The sequence below is a fragment of the Natrix helvetica genome (assembly GCF_964273705.1).
Source record: "Natrix helvetica genome assembly, chromosome: 6".
NCBI classification, from domain to species: Eukaryota; Metazoa; Chordata; class Lepidosauria; order Squamata; family Natricidae; genus Natrix; species Natrix helvetica.
Genome location: NC_138553.1, coordinates 37,137,159 through 37,151,036, shown reverse-complemented (window position 1 = coordinate 37,151,036; position 13,878 = coordinate 37,137,159). Strand labels below are relative to the sequence as shown.

General features: G+C 36.3%; 1 protein-coding gene across 2 annotated transcripts in view; it reads right to left on the bottom strand.

Moving 5' to 3' along the window:
* The window catches only part of FGD6 (FYVE, RhoGEF and PH domain containing 6), a 62,904-nt gene that overhangs the window by 19,764 nt on the left and 29,262 nt on the right, over positions 1-13,878 (bottom strand). For both annotated transcript variants that reach the window (XM_081958563.1, XM_081958562.1), the window contains exons 6-9: positions 8,151-8,302; positions 7,186-7,342; positions 6,304-6,391; positions 1,982-2,032 (exon numbers count right to left, since the gene is read on the bottom strand). In XM_081958563.1, coding sequence (XP_081814689.1) covers positions 1,982-2,032; positions 6,304-6,391; positions 7,186-7,342; positions 8,151-8,302 — 448 coding nt within the window. The remainder of the gene's footprint in view (positions 1-1,981; positions 2,033-6,303; positions 6,392-7,185; positions 7,343-8,150; positions 8,303-13,878) is intronic.

The window sequence follows — 13,878 nt, the reverse complement described above, 5'->3', positions numbered from 1 at the left end:
CACAATCAAAAAGTCATCTCTTCTCCCCTCGATGTCATATCACAATCAATGATAGCATCATGTTGGAAGGGGAAGTGAGAACTCTCACTTCAGTTGCCCAAAGTGGTACATACAGGTGAAACTCGAAAAATTAGAATATCGTGCAAAAGTTTATTTATTTCAGTAATGCAACTTAAAAGGTGAAACTAATATATGATAGACTCATTACATGCAAAACAAGATAGTTTAAGCCGTGATTTGTCATAATTGTGATGATTATGGCTTACAGCTCATGAAAACCCAAAATCCACAAACTCATAGAATTAGAATATTACATGCAATCAATAAAACAAGGATTGGACATAGAACAATATCGGACCTCTGAAAAGTATAAGCATGCATATGTACTCAGTACTTGGTTTGGGCCCCTTTTGCAGCAATTACTGCCTCAATGCGGCATGGCATGGAAGCTATCAGCCTGTGGCACTGCTGAGGTGTTATGGAAGACCAGGATGCTTCAATAGCGGCCTTCAGCTCTTCTGCGTTGTTCGGGCTCATGTCTCTCATCTTTCTCTTGGCAATGTCCCATAGATTCTCTATGGGGTTCAGGTCAGGCGAGTTTGCTGCCAATCAAGCACAGTAATCCCACGGTCATTGAACCAGGTTTTGGTGCTTTTGGCAGTGTGGGCAGGTGCCAAGTCCTGCTGGAAACTGAAGTCAGCATCCCCATAAAGTTCGTCTGCGGAAGGAAGCATGAAGTGCTCCAAAATCTCCTGGTAGACGGCTGCGTTGACCCTGGACTTAATGAAGCACAGTGGACCAACACCAGCAGATGACATGGCTCCCTAAATCAACACAGACTGTGGAAACTTCACACTGGGCTTCAAGCATCTTGCAGTCTGTGCCTCTCCATTCTTCCTCCATACTCTGGGTCCTTGGTTTCCAAATGAGATGCAAAAGTTGCTCTCACCAGAAAAGAGGACTTTGGACCACTGAGCAACAGACCAGGTCTGTTTTTCTTTAGCCCAGGTAAGATGCTTCTGACGTTGTTTGTTGTTCAGGAGTGGCTTGACAGAGGAATACAACATTTGAAGCCTATGTCCAGGATCCGTCTGTGTGTGGTGGCTCTTGATTGCACTGACTCCAGCCTCAGTCCACTTCTTGTGAAAGTCCCCAACACTTTTGAATGGCCTTTTCCTGACAATCCTCTCCAGGCTGCGGTCATCCCTGCTGCGGTCATCCCTGCTGCTTGTGCACCTTTTTCTTCCACACTTTTCTCTTCCACATAACTTTCTATTAATGTGCTTTGATACAGCACTTTGGGAACATCCAACTTCTTTTGCAATTACCTTTTGAGGCTTTCCCTCCTTATGGAGGGTGTCAATGATGGTTTTCTGCACAACTGTCAGGTCAGCAGTCTTTCCCACGATTGTGATTCCTACTGAACCAGATTGAGAGACCATTTAAAGGCTCAGGAACCCTTTGCAGGTGTTATGGCTTAATTAGCTGATTAGAGTGGGACACTTTGAGCCTAGAATATTGTACCTTTTTACAATATTCTAATTTTCTGAGATTGTGGATTTGGGGTTTTCATGAGCTGTAAGCCATAATCATCACAATTATGACAAATCACAGCTTGAACTATCTTGCTTTGCATGTAATGAGTCTATCTCATATATTAGTTTCATCTTTTAAGTTGCATTACTGAAATAAATGAACTTTTGCACAATATTCTAATTTTTTGAGTTTCACCTGTAAATCTTCTCAATTGCTTGACTACAATTAAATCATCCAGAATGGTAAACTTTATGTAGCTTTGGGATTCATTTAAGATTGATTTCTAAACAATTACCGGAACAACTTTTTCAACTAAAAGCAAAGCTTGTTTGTTTTTGGAAACACTGTAATGAACTATACTAATAAACCCATTCCTGATCTCTTTACATTCCTTGATTTTGCAGAGATTTTTATTTCAATAACTAATATTCAACAAAATAATTACCCTGAGTATCTTTGAAGTCAGCTGAATCTTCTAAAAGGTTCTTTAGATAATCTGCAAGGGGAACAGAATGATGTTATTATCAAAAACAACCATGGGATCAATAAAAATTAGTGACCTGAAGTTCAAAAAAATGAAGTGAAAGTTTTATACAAGCTAAACCAGACAATATTAAGGATTTTTAAGTATTGAAGGGTTCTGACAAATTGAGATACAAAATGCTGGCATGTTGTATGTGAGGAACATTTCTCTCTTTGCTATGAGAGAATCAGGAGCTTTTAGTTTCGAGAGAAAGAAATTACTGAAAATTCTGACAGTGCACTTTTACCACCGTGTTCAGTGACACTTTTCAACTAATAAATTGGACTGTGGTCTTGCTAACAGTTTTGCTCTCGGCCACTAGGTGGCTGCACTAACTACAAAATAATTCCAGCAAATCAGATTCCTCAAATCTGTGAAAACCCTAAAGCCCCTGATGAGAGACAGACAGAGAGAGAGACAGACAGACACACACACACACAGAGAGAGAGACAGAAAGACAGACAGACACAGAGAGAGAGCATATTTCAGATTCTTGCTAAAACAAAATCAAAACAATTGAGAATTGAGCTAAATGCTTAAAATGGCAATATCTTATCTAAATGGTAAGACACCCAAGAAGACTCAGACAAAGAAGTGGAATTGATACATTTTTATCTAACCCAAACTTCCTTTCACTTGTTCTGCCTTAATATCTATGCAGATCTCTCACAAAAAAATAGTTATTTCTATGAGCTTTCCTTAAAATTCACAGTATAATATAATCCATCTTCTGAATCCACCTTAACATAATTCTTTTTTCCACATAAAGATTTCTTTCTACATTCAAGTTTAATATGACAAAGATGTTAGGGGGAAAAGCCACCTTTTTATTTCTACAGAAACACAGCATTTTTGGAATATTTATTTCAAGTATTTGAACTTCTAATTAATGCAAACGTTAAGGAATACCCAACAGTGCTATTCTGGCAAAGAAGTATCAAAAAGAGGATGTTGTAAGTAATAATAGTCCAAAGAAAAAAGAGGAAGAGCAGAAGGATATGAGTAAATGGAAGGAAGGGAAATAAATGATCCTTTTGAGTCAGAAAAGACCCGGAGGAACATTTTGCTCCTCTATTAATGTAGTTCTTTTCTATCAGAGATTAATCTGAGCCAGAACTGTTCTAGAACCAGCTGTCCTTTTCTATAGAACAAGGAGCTCTGGAATATATACAATTGTACAATTGCTCCCGTGGTGGGTTCTGGATTCCGTCGCAGCCGGTGCGCATGCACAAGCCACCACCCTGCGACACACAGCTGCTCGGCGGGGGTCGCACAGGCACCGCATGCTGTGCGTGCGTGCGCAATTGCTGGTTGTGTTATAAACTGCAATGGAACGCGAGCGGGTGGGCTAAACAAGCCACCATACCGGTACAGTGGCTGCTGCTCCCAGCTACTACCGGTATGACCGTACTGGTTCGTACCACCCACAACCCACCATTGAATTGCTCCCAAACTTTTTATACTAGGTGAAACTTGCAACATAATCTAACCTGTTTGTGGGGGGTTAGAAGGGAAATTTGCTAATTTAATGGATAATTAGCTTGAGCCCACATGCTATAAACCTAAAACCATCTTAATTATTATGGTTGCAATAATACCACCCAAAGTTGAATCACATCTTGACTGACATAAAATTCTGCCATTTCTACCATTACATTAGAAAGTAGCACAAGCAAAGGAAAACAAGTCTTTAAGTTTTTCTGCAGCTGGAGGACATATAAAGGAAGAGGGGTTAATATAAGCTGATGCAGTCGAACAATTATACAGTATGTAAATGGTACATTGTGCAGCTATTTTTTCAGTTTACTTTATCTAGTGTTTGTATACAGTAGCCTGATCTAGAAAGAGGCTCCCTAATAGTTTCCTCCCAGCCTCAGTTTACAAACAATTTGCTATACTATGAAGGTGCAGAAGATGGTGTTTGATGAAGTGAAAATATATTTTTACTATTAAATAAGAGCACTGGAGAGACAAATAAGGACACTTTCCCACAGTACAGAGTGACCCTCTATCTGGGACTTTTTAAAAAACAGACACCCCCCCCCCCTTTATTATGTTAGTAAGAATCTTCTTAAAATATGTTATTTCAATACAATGACATAGTATATCTTAACATTTATACAGGTAGTCCTTGACTTACAACCAAATTGGGTCTGGAATTTTGATCCTAAGTTGTTGTGATCATTTTGCTAACAACTGCAATCTCAGTTCTCCCAGTTATAGTTGCTAAGCAACCATTCAAGTTGTTAAGCAGACAGAGTAAAAGAGCTGTCTGCCAAAGAAGGGCAGACAGTTCCCCTCCATGTTGGAAGGAAACTCCTGCATTGGACCAGAGAAAGAAACTTTCGATCTTCAGGATCCAAGCTTCCTTCCTCTGGTTCCCCTCTCCTCCGTGTGCAGAAGGGAATAACTGCTGGAATGGAAAAAGGGAACTGGGATCTTCAGGATTTGAGCTCCCTTTCTCCGGCCTACTGCAGAAGTTCACTACTATTTCATTAACTACCTGCAATTAATTCTCCAAAATGTAACAAAAAGGAAAACTCCGAGTCTCTATATTAAAGGAATAGAGCTATATTAGTCTATGAAGGCACAAAACCTGGTAGCACCTTTTTGAAATATCATGGTCATTTCCTTAAAAAACCCAGACATATCAATTTCATGATCCAAATCAAATGGATTGTTTGAGAGGCTATTCTACTATACTACAGTTCTTTTTTAAGTACCAAGGCTCATTTTCTCTTGTAAATAGTTTCAGCTACAGGAACTATATCTCTTTCTAATTTCTTTCATTGAATGAGTAACTGGAAAGTTCAGGACTGCAACAATGGTTCTGGGATTACTGAGCTACTGAATTGTAGGCCACAATAATTCATCCAGCTGAATCTATTAAGTCTCACTGACTTAAAGGAGCTAAAGTAACTGGAAGCGTTTCATGGTTCTGCCTTAAAGCCCCAGGCAAACAAAGGCTTTCCTTTTTATCTAGGAACTAGTTATAGGGATTATGCATTGTCCACAATAAGATACGTTACTCATATCAAAGAATGGAAGCAAAAACATGCGTACATCTGCACATGTAGCTTTTATGTTTTCAGAGATTTATAGAAACAGCAATATTTCCTTACAACAAGCATATTTCATATTTAGTAATTCAGGTAAACAAATCCAAAGAAGTGGACAAATCACTTATTTGTTCATATGTAAATGATTAAGTAGAGACTAATTAACATAATTACCATTTAGATTGCATAGTCAACTAAATAATAAGATGGAAGAACTTTTGTCAATCAAGAAAGACAACTTGCTAAGTTACTTTCTTTCATATTTCACCCAGCAGTTTCAAACTTTTCCAAAAACCACAGTATGAACAACAAGACCAGAACCAACATTTATATCTCCTGATCTGCCACTTGCACTAACTTGCTATCAGAAAAAAGGTGAGGAAACCTGAATAGCATGGAATCCATTAACTCATCAAAAATACCATTCTCTGCACTCTTGGCAACAAAAGCAACATTTCTATAATTTGTAAAAATTATCATTAAATACAAATTGCCTCTCATTGATCACAGAAGAGAGTTTCAACTCATTCCCATAATTCATAATGAATGCAGTCAAAATATTAAAAATAAAATCCCCCCCCCCACCAAATTTCTGTTTTCCATGCCAGTGAATACAAAAATAATATCCAGTTTACTGTTGGAAGTTCTGCTTCATTTTTTTATTGAAAGCATCAGCTCTGAACTTTTGGTTTAAATAATTTTAAAACACAGTTATTAATTCTAATCACAGCTATTAGCCAGTGAAAGAGTTACTGCATGTATAAAAATGGCTAGCTATTATGTAGCAGTGGACGTTAAAGTAATCCATTAGGTGGACAGGAGGATCGTGAGCCTCTTCAAAACTTCATCAATGGGACATGAATGGTTCAGACACTGTAATCCTATAATTTGGTTCTGAAGGAAATAGTAGTAAGTATTTTACAGAATAAAAACACCTCAAAATGTCTTGTGCAAATGAATGAGCATACACTGGAAATTCCCACTTTTGTTATATAATTTTCTATTATTGCTTACCCAGATGTTACACATGCAAAATTTACTCATTAAAATACAGAACAAAGTGATATTTTAAAACATTTAATTTGGGGGGGGGGGGAATCAAATGTCTTATATAAAATACTGCTATCCCTTTATTATACCCGTTTACCCACACAAATATTTTTAGCTTGTAAAGTTTAGCCTTACCTGTTAAAAGAAGCCTGTATTGAGGGATCCTCTGAACTGGCTTCAGCAAATAGTGTTTCAGTGCCAAGTTAGCACAGCGGGGACTCATCTGAAAAATAAAATTCTAGAATTTCCACACCAACCAACTTCATTTAAAGCAACCTACTTTAACACTTAGTGAGTCGATTTGAACCAGATGAAGCAGTTATCTATCCTTGTGACTATATGTTAATTTTTATACCACCAGAGGACTAATATGGGCTGGCTACACTTTAGAAATGACCTCTAACAATAAATTGCATGTCATTTTGCTATGATTTTAAAAGCTTCACTGTTTTGTCTTTGCCCATTCCTGAATGAGCTGAATATAATTCATCCATATTAGGCCGATACCCAACTATAAAACATTGAAGAAAATGGATATTTTTCTTCTTAGTGAAGCTGAGGCATTATGCCTTAGATTCATGTTCAAATATGCAATGATAGATTCATAGATTTACGTACAAGTACACAAAGAAACTAAACATGGAAGAGTGGTGCTTTAAATGTGCATTTTGGCAAAAGATTTCATATGATGTGAAAAATGATTTTACCAAAAGCCTTGGTTAATGCTAACATTTAATAGCAAAGTGATGGGATTTTCCGTTCATATTATATGAACCAAGGCTATCATGGACCTTATAATCATTTTTAAGTCAATATTTTGACAGTTGTATCAAAATATTGATCGTTAACCCCTTAACATATGTGCAATGTAACCTTCACAAAACCCTCATTCATACCCTACATCTCCAAAAAAGATATATGCATTAGATATCCTGGACTTACAGTACATAAAACTGTCCTTAAACCTAGAGTCTGTAGATGAGGTGGAAACCAATATATTTGAAAAGATTAAATTACCTCAAATTCTCGAACAACAGAGGCAAACCCAGGGTTCTTTTTACAATGTTCATCAAGGAGGGCTATATTCCTATCAAATTCTTTTATGTAAGTTGAATACATCTTTAAGTAAGGCCCCTTTTTCACAAATATATCAGCAATTCTCTGATGGTCAATCCTAGAATTCAACACAGTAAACAATTAGAATTTGCAGCTGAAGAATGCAGTATAGGTAGTTCTCGACTTATGACCAGAATTTACATTGCTTAAGCAAGGCAGCTGTCAAGTGAGTCACATCCAGTTTTATGACCTTTTTGCCATGATTAAGTGAATCACTGCAGTTGTTAAGTTAATCATATAGTCATTAAGTAGATCTGACTTCCACAATTTTCCAACTTTACCTAGTCAGAAATTGACTGGGAAGGTCGCAAATGGCGATCAAATGATTCCAGGATGCTGCAGCCATTGTAAACACATGCCAGTTGCCAAGTGCCCACATTTTGCTCACGTAACTATGGAGATACTGTGATGGTTGTAAGTGTGAGTACGGGTATTGGTGAGTAATTTTTTCAGTGAAGTTGTAACTTTGCATGGTCATTAAACAAATGGTTGTAAGTTGAGGACTATGTAGGGTAGGGGGGTGTATTTTCTCTTTCTACTCTTTCTGTCCTTATATATTCTGCATCTAGAGGTCAAGGAATCTCAAAAGAGGCCACACTCAGATCTAGGTTATTCATACTTAGGTTTGAAAATTTAGTCCAGTCGCTGTAATAAGCTCAGAAACAAAGGGGATTTACTTTCAACATGTATTCCAAATAGCTACCTAAAATCAAAGGGCTCTCAGTAGCTTGTGAACTAAATTTAGGCTTTGGACAATCACTTTATTCTAAACGTTATTGGAAGTCTAATACTCATCAAGATATTTTATCAATCTCCATGAGAAGGAAAAGGTATAGAAAGAATGAGAGAAAGAAAGAAAATGTTACCAATGAGAAAGGCGTTCTTCTAGTTCTCTCAGGAGATCCCGATTAAGCTCATATAGCTGAGGTAGATAGTACAAGATCTGATTCAGAATCTTATCTTCAATTACTGGCTTTCCAAACTGCCTAGACGCATGTGCCACTGAATCCCGAAAATCCTATTACAGGGCAAGTAAGAAACATATATACATACTTTGAGAAACCAGCCTCCAAATAACAATGCAGGTTACATTTCTTTCTTTTGTATGGACATTGATTATCCATTTACCTAACTTTCTAGGACCAAATAAGCAATCCAAGGTAAAATAGACTTTGGAAAGGAAGACAAGCTCAAACAAGCCTGAACAAAATATAGATTCAATCTCTTAGAAAGTTTGCTTTGAAAAGACATAACTAAATATATAAACCACTTCTCTGACTTAGTTAACTCCTATCTAAATTTATATTGAAAATATATAAAATAACCTTGCACCACTTTAACTCTCACTGTTTCCTGCAAAGAAAGCAGGAAATTGTAGTTTGGGAAGAAGGATTATTTATCAAAAATTCTTCTACAGAACACTTTTTTCCAAAAAGTTGTTAGTGAGAAGTTTTATTATACACTATGGATATGACCTTGGATAAAATTAGAATGTGACTTTATATGTCTGATGTCATAAGGAATATACTGTATGAACTATAGCACTCATTGTTGTGTCCTACTGTTGGATTACTTCTTCCAAGAGTTCCTCAGGAAAGTATAGTTAAAGTAGGTTGTATCAATCAAGTTGAAATTTTGAGATACCTTAGTCCGTCCAGGTTGTAGATTTCAGAAGATTTATAGAACAAGTAGTAGCTGTAACATACATAACTCTTGACATTCCATATTAGGATTGCGCAAGGACCATTCAGTTTAAGAACTAGACTACTGTTTTTTTAAAAAAATATTAATCCTGTGTTGTGACAGTAGCCAGTAATCTATTATCCTAGAGCATGTATCAAAAAACCTGGCCCCTCCTTCCATTCGATAACACTAGAACAGGATCACAAAGAGTTATGTCACTCATGCCGATCATCTCCTGATTGGATTACCGTAACATGCTCTACATGGGGCTACCCTTAAAAAATATTTGGAAGCTACAATTGGCACAGAACACAGAAGTGTGGACAATTCTAGTGGCCCCTTGTACGGCACGTGAGACATAGTATGAACTGTACTGGCTGTCAGTTTGATTCCAGCTTCAATTCAAGATGTTAAATCTTTATGGGTCCAGGATATATGAGGAATTGCCTTATTGATTGGATTAGCCCACCCCACTCATTCCAGCAGAAAGGACCTACTTCAGATCCCATTGGCCAAAGAACTTTGGCTGGCAAAGTTCAGGAAAACAGCCTTTTTTGTTGTGCCCCCCCACCCCCTGCTGTCCTCTGAAATATTCTCCCATCAGAGATAAAGTCCACCCACACTCCTGGCTTTTTAGAAGAGCCTAATAACTTGGCTCTGCTGCTTGGCCTAGAGCCCCAACAGAGATTAGCTACACTGAATGTGGTTGATAAGATAGAGGGAATCTCTACCTCCAGGCCATCCATCATTTTGATTTTAGTTTTTCTATTCAATCTCTTCTATTCATTTTTTAATTTTAATTGTTTTCTAGTATTTTTAACCTTTTATTATATTGTAAGCCATCCAGAGTCACTGTATCAGTGAGATGGGCAGCATAAAAAATTAATTAATAAATACGTGTACATTACTCAAGGCTCCATTCCATTTTTTTTGTCTAAAATGCTGCTGTTTGTACTATTCTGGACTCTATACATTTTACTCCTAGTTTTTTTAACTGACAAGTATTGCGCTAGATGGGAATTTGGGAAAGATATAGTGTAAAATGATGACATTTTGTTTCCTGCACATAGACATTTCTAGTTATTTGAAAAAAACTTGCCGGTTATTCCTGTATCTGTGCTTCTGATCTAATTATCAGACTCGGGTCAATTGGTTCTTCTATATACTAGAACAGTCACATCATAGTTGAGAATTTTTTGTCAGCTGGTTTGGTACTTAGAATTTACTCTCACTTGAAATTAATTTGAAATTAGATCATTTAAATTATTAAAAGTGCAGCTATTATTTTGAATATATAGATGTTATATTAGTACTGTATATGTCATGGGTTTATTTTATACCACGGTTATGATTTACTGTAATGTGTTACAATCTTGTTGTTTTATTGTGTTGATATTTTTCTTACTTATAAACACATGATGAATAAAATTAGTACTGTTGCTTTTTACGGAGAGAAAAAAAATCTATTTACATATATGATCACTTGGAGTTGGAAATGATAGATGGTACCTAATCAATATATCAATCCTACTATTATTGTTTTTAATGCAGATCTCCTAGCAAAATAGCTACATTACCATAGAGAGTAGATGTGACAGGAGTTACGTTTTATAAAATGTTTAGTTCTGCCATGTTTAAATTGCATGGTATATCTGCAATTTAAACTGCAAAAGGTATATCTGACTAAATTACACACTAATCAATATTCATTATTAAAATGTATATATCGCTTGTACAATATTCTATCACAATTAGTAAAATATATCACCTACAAACCAGCTGATTCTTGTGCACATTTAAATGCACACTAAATAGAGAATTATCTGCCAACATGAAATGGAATTTCAGTACTTGTGCTTTTGCTTCCTTCTCATTATGGCTACCATATCCCAAAACAATTCCATCATCCATATGTTGGAGACATGAGAAAAATCAAATTAGAATCGATTTGTTCCACGTGTTCATTACCACATGCATTTCAATGCAAATAAGGTACAGCAACTACAGACACAGATGCATAGCTGTTTGAAACATTAGCTTGTGCACAATTTTTAAAACAGTGCATTGGTGGAATGTATATTAGTAGGCTTTTCCACTTTTTTTAGTTTACTGTAACCTCCTTTTAACATTGCATGACCTAAAACTGGAATGGGAACGGATGGAGATGCCTCTTGGTATTAAAGCCTCAAGTACATTAAATTCCAAGGTAAAACAGATGGCTTTGTCCATATGGAAATAAAGTGTTTTCATGCAATGGGAGCCAACTGGCAACATTTAACTAACTTCTTACATCATTGGGGGTTTATGATTTTCACATATAAATAAATAATCAAGTAACTGCTATTGCTTAATAGAACCCATATGGAACTCAATAGCATAAGCAACATTTAACCCTCTTAATATTAATAGAAATGCTTAAAATTGCTAGAAGAAAAATGCTGGGAATGTATGCACTTTCCATTTATTATGTCCCATTCTTGAATACACTTATGCTTCAATCTTGAACACACCTATTCATGAACATGGATCAATCAAAAACAACACTGAAGTGTAGCCTTTTTTGACTCAAATAACACATTACTTCTCCTCTCAACTTAGCCCCACGAAGAAAATAGCTGATGTATACTTCCACTAATGCTCCAGTTAAGCAAAAAAAAAAAAAGTGGGGGAGGGTGGGAGAGAAACGCCCTGAATGCCAAAAATTAAATCTGAGCATGTGTTGATTCACTGATACAAATATTAATGGATATATAATCTTGTTTTATACAAGATTAGAAGAAAAATAGCTTTTCAGAAAAACAGATAAAAAGCAATAATAAATTCTTCTCAGTATACGCAATCCACATTCATTGTCACACAAACAAAATGACACAGAAAAAAAATGCAAGAAGCTTATTTTTCTATATTGTTATGCTGAGCAGAGCTATAATATTGAATTATAATGCCTCTCGACTTTAATATTACTGTTACTGTAAATACATAATAAATCATTCATTACATAGTACAATATGCAGCCCGTTGTGTTAAATAAATTTATACTTTTTTGATGGTCATTTTTTGCTAACATTAGAATATTTATTGCTACCCTCAAATAAAATTATTCATACGTTGAAGCTGTATTTCTGCTATTCATCAGCATACACTTTCTGCTGTATCTTGTAGACTGACTTTGGAATAGTCAAAAGTGACTTGTAATGCTCCGATAAGCCCTCCTAAATTTAGTGCATATAGCACTCTGTAAACTCTATTTCTGTAACACTGAAACAACACTGAAAAATAATGACAATATTAAAATGGAAGAAGTTTGTATCCGAATACTTTTCGTGAAAGGAAATTTTAAGTATTCTTCTTTGAAAGTACAAAGCATTCATGTTCACTGCTGAATCACACAAATTTCTAATATGCAGATTATCTCTTTAAAATTATATGCAGATATCATTGTACTAAAGCATTCATACCCATTGGTTAGGTTGTTGTATGTTGTATGCCATCCAGAATTTGGGCAGCTTTCTAAATTTGCGACATAAACTAATCTCTGAATTTATCTGACATATTTATCATATGTTCCTCACCCATACACTTGCCATGCTACTGAGATAATAGCCATTAGGGCAGGCCTATCAAACTGACAGCCTGCAGGCCAGATAAATCACACGCAGGCTATGTCCACTCTGGCTTCACAAAGGAAAAAAACGTCATGATATGTCACAATCTGGCCCGTGATGTAATTGGATCAAGGAACAAGATACTCCCATATAACACCACTCCTGCGTGAGCTGCACTGGCTACCTGTGGTTTTTCGGGTGCGTTTCAAGGTGTTGGTTACTATCTTTAAAGCGCTCCATGGCATGGGACCTAGTTACCTGCGGGATCGCATCTCACCTCACACATCTCTACGACCTATCCGCTCTCACAGGGAGGGACTCCTCCAGGTGCCATCCGCCAAGCAGTGCCAACGGGTGGCGCCTAGGAGTAGAGCCTTCTCTGTGATGGGCCCAACCCTCTGGAATGACCTCCCCCCCGATATTAGAACTATTAACGACCTCCGCTCCTTCCGACAGAAGCTTAAGACCCACCTGTTCCAATTAGCTGGCTTAGCCGATTTATAGCTCCATCTTTCACCTCCTGGCAAACATCTTATCGTGGAATTTTTAAGGGAATTTTAATTTTATTTGCTTTTTAATTAAATATGGTACAGTATATTTTCTACCTCCTCCGTCTATGTCTATGTTTTATGTATATGTATTCTATTTTGATATGTATATGGTTTTTAATAATGACTGTACACCGCCCCGAGTCCTGTTTAGGAAAGGGTGCGGTTTATAAATAAAAGTTTGATTGATTGATTGATTGAATTTTACACCTGTGCATTAGGCGAATTAGCAAGCACAAAGTGGTTCCCAAAGGAATCCTTTTTTAACTAGTGTCTATTTGCCCAAATTCTAAATTTTCATTTGTTCTTGCAAAATCAAACATTTTGCCAGGGCTTTCAATGCAGCTAAAATTATATCTCTAAAAATGAATAGTAAGCAATGTATAGGATAACATAATAAGAAAGATAAAGAATTTAAAAAATCAAAGTGCTATCTGAAAATTGGAAAGATCTTTTAAAAAAAGAACTGTGCAGAGCTATCAATTTGGAATATAAACTTTTAATAGCCTATTATGTAAAGCTATAAATTTCTATTCCATCAGTTTTAATAGTGATCATATAATGAAGCCTAATTTTCTGCACAAACAAAAAATTAGAGTGAGCTCTTTAAATATGCATCCAACTGCACACTTTTAGCATTACTCCTAAAAATATAAAGGAATATAGGAGGTAGAATGTTTGCTTTAAATTTTGTGGAGGTATTTTGGATTTCATGGATGATAGACTACAAAATTGAACTTTGATTGCCAAAGGAAAAG